Here is a 2,656-nt window from a genome sequence, read left to right as displayed (position 1 = left end):
ATCAGGTATCATGCAAGATATCTGACCATAATGGGACACAAATAATAAATTCTGCTGTGTGATTCCAATGAGGAATCCCTGCAACTGCTAGCTCTGAAAATGCATAGCAACAGCAGCTTCAAATAACAACAACCCTTATCTTGTATTATGCTTTAGTTAAATTTGATATTTTATAGCAGTAGTTACCAACCCTAGTCTCATCAAACCTAGTCACAAAAATGTGCAAGACAAGGGTACTCCATGCCAGGCTAAGGGAGCATTGTTTTGTGGTATGGACATTTTGAAATAGCATTTCATACTATTTTGTAGGCTATGTAACCAGATAAACCTAACACAATGTGATCCCTCTTTTGAATGCAGATGTCTGGTTGGAGGATGGATCACTTAATGCTCTCTTGCTTCATTGTCTGGTCTGTTACTCTGCACCGGGACAGAACCATACATGCTACCCCCCTTTTAACCAACTTGTCCATTGAGGGTAGTGGGTACTGGGAAGATGGTAAATCTGAGCGGATACCCATCCCCAGTGTTACCTCCAACAATCTAGAAATTCTGGAGCCCACAGCCATCAGCACTGGAAAAAAAGGAACCCATTTGGAGCACTACTTCATAACCAAAATGGTGGACATCTTGAGAGAAAACCTCTTCCTCATCCTCGTTATTACTGTTCTGCTTGTGGTTGTTTTCCTCATTGTCTGCTCAGCTGTGGTGTTGAGCCACAGACGGAAGGTCAGCACTTACTATCCTTGCTCTTTTCCTGCCAAAATGTATGTTGATAAGGCAGATAAAACTGGTGGTGGCCAAGTCTTCAGCGATGTGCCTGAGAAATTGGCCAGCAGGACCGTTGAAGAACCTGTCAACTCAGCTAAGCAGCTCCAAGATGACATCATCTTAGCAACCGGAAGACTTTGGATGCCCACTAAAGCCCCATGGAGAGAGGAGAAGAACATGAACCCTGTTGATATGGAAAGTAACCCTCGAGCTAATGAGGAGAGAGAAAAAAGCCTGTACTTGAGTAAGGAGAATAACACACAGCAGCCTGTTAGCAATAAGGCTAAGGAAGAGATTAGTTCCAAAGCATTGCAAGACACTCTGCCTGTTTGCCACATGGAAAAGCCTGACCTTTCAAGTACTGACCTCCTTTTAGAGTGTGAACATCCATCCAGCTCAGATATCTTGGAGGCACGAGAGGAAACAGACAAACAGGAAGCTGTAGCTTCAGCTGTGGGATTCATAAGCCAGGAGAGGGCAACATTTTAGCCATGATGTTTTTTAAAGCAGTAAAATATCTATTTGGACATAAAGAACAAAATGCATGTCTCTAATGGCATGTAATGCATGAAGTAGTCAGTGTGATGTGTTCAAGTGAATGTTCAAATAAGAGCATTATTTTCTAAATTTGTTGGGATGACCTAGTAACTCTTTATATGTTATTTAGACGTTTTATGTTGCTCTTGACAAACTTAAAATATAATACAGTGTTCAACAGTAGTACTAACATGCTAAATATGCAATTTACATTATAAACCTACATTACAATATATTATTTGACTATCTGAAGTTGGTGTGGATATGTATTTACCACAAAGAAGCAAAGCAGGAAAAAAGCATATGAGACATGTTGACAACTGTTTTAAGCTACTTGAAAGTTTGTCTTCATGTTCCTTTTATTTTCATACAGATGGCAGGGAGCAAAGTTGGCTGGTAATTTGCGTAGATCCAATGAAGCAACTGCTTTAAGCTGTAGGTTCAATGCTCTGAGAGGCCAAAAAAAAAAAAACCCAAAAAGTATCCATCCGCATCCATCCGCGTCGCCTTCATCAGGACACAGAACAATGGCATATCAATAGAAAACACCTGAGAACACCCATATATATATATATATATATATATATATATATATATATATATATATATATATATATAATGTATACAACGATTAGGCATAACATTATGACCACCTCCTTGTTTCTACACTCATTGTCCATTTTATCAGCTTCACTTAATATAGGTGCACTTTGTAGTTCTACAGTTACAGGACTGTAGTCCATCTGTTTCTCTCCATACTTTGTTAGCCCCCTTTTACCCTGTTCTTTGGTGGTCAGGACCCTCACAGAGCAGGTACTATTTGGGTGGTGGATCATTCTCAGCACTGCAGTAACACTGATGTGGTGGTGGTGTGTTAGTGTGTGTTGCACTGGTCTGAGTGGATCAGACACAGCAGTGCTGCTGGAGTTTTTAAACACCTCAGTGTCACTGCTGGACTGAAAATAGTCCACCAACCAAAAATATCCAGCCAACAGCGTCCTGTGGACAGCGTCTTGTGACCACTGATGAAGGACTAGAGGATGACCAACACAAACTGTACAGCAGCAGATGAGATATCGTCTCTGACTTTACATCTACAAGGTAGACTGACAAGGTAGGAGTGTCTAAAAGAGTGGTCAGTAAGTGGACAGTGTTTAAAAACTCCAGCAGCACTGCTGTGTCTGATCCATTCACACCAGCACAACACACACTAACACACCACCACACGTCAATGTCACTGCAGTGCTGAGAATGAGCCACCAGCCAAGTAATACCTGCACTGTGGTGGTCCTGTGGGGTCCGAACAATTGATGTACAGGGTAAAAATGGCTAGCAGTATGCAGAGAAA

At 41.3% G+C, this 2,656-nt stretch overlaps 1 protein-coding gene across 1 annotated transcript; it reads left to right on the top strand.

The window, feature by feature from the left end:
* Positions 1–375: 375 nt before the first annotated feature.
* Positions 376–1,260, top strand: tmem119b (transmembrane protein 119b). Its single transcript, XM_036563017.1, has one exon. The coding sequence runs from the start codon at positions 376–378 to the stop codon at positions 1,258–1,260; it is 885 nt and encodes a 294-aa protein (XP_036418910.1).
* Positions 1,261–2,656: the final 1,396 nt, after the last annotated feature.

This window comes from Colossoma macropomum, unplaced genomic scaffold (genome assembly GCF_904425465.1).
Source record: "Colossoma macropomum unplaced genomic scaffold, Colossoma_macropomum, whole genome shotgun sequence".
Lineage (NCBI taxonomy): Eukaryota > Metazoa > Chordata > Actinopteri > Characiformes > Serrasalmidae > Colossoma > Colossoma macropomum.
Note: the sequence above shows the minus strand (reverse complement) of the source record. Positions and strands in the feature narration are given on the sequence as shown.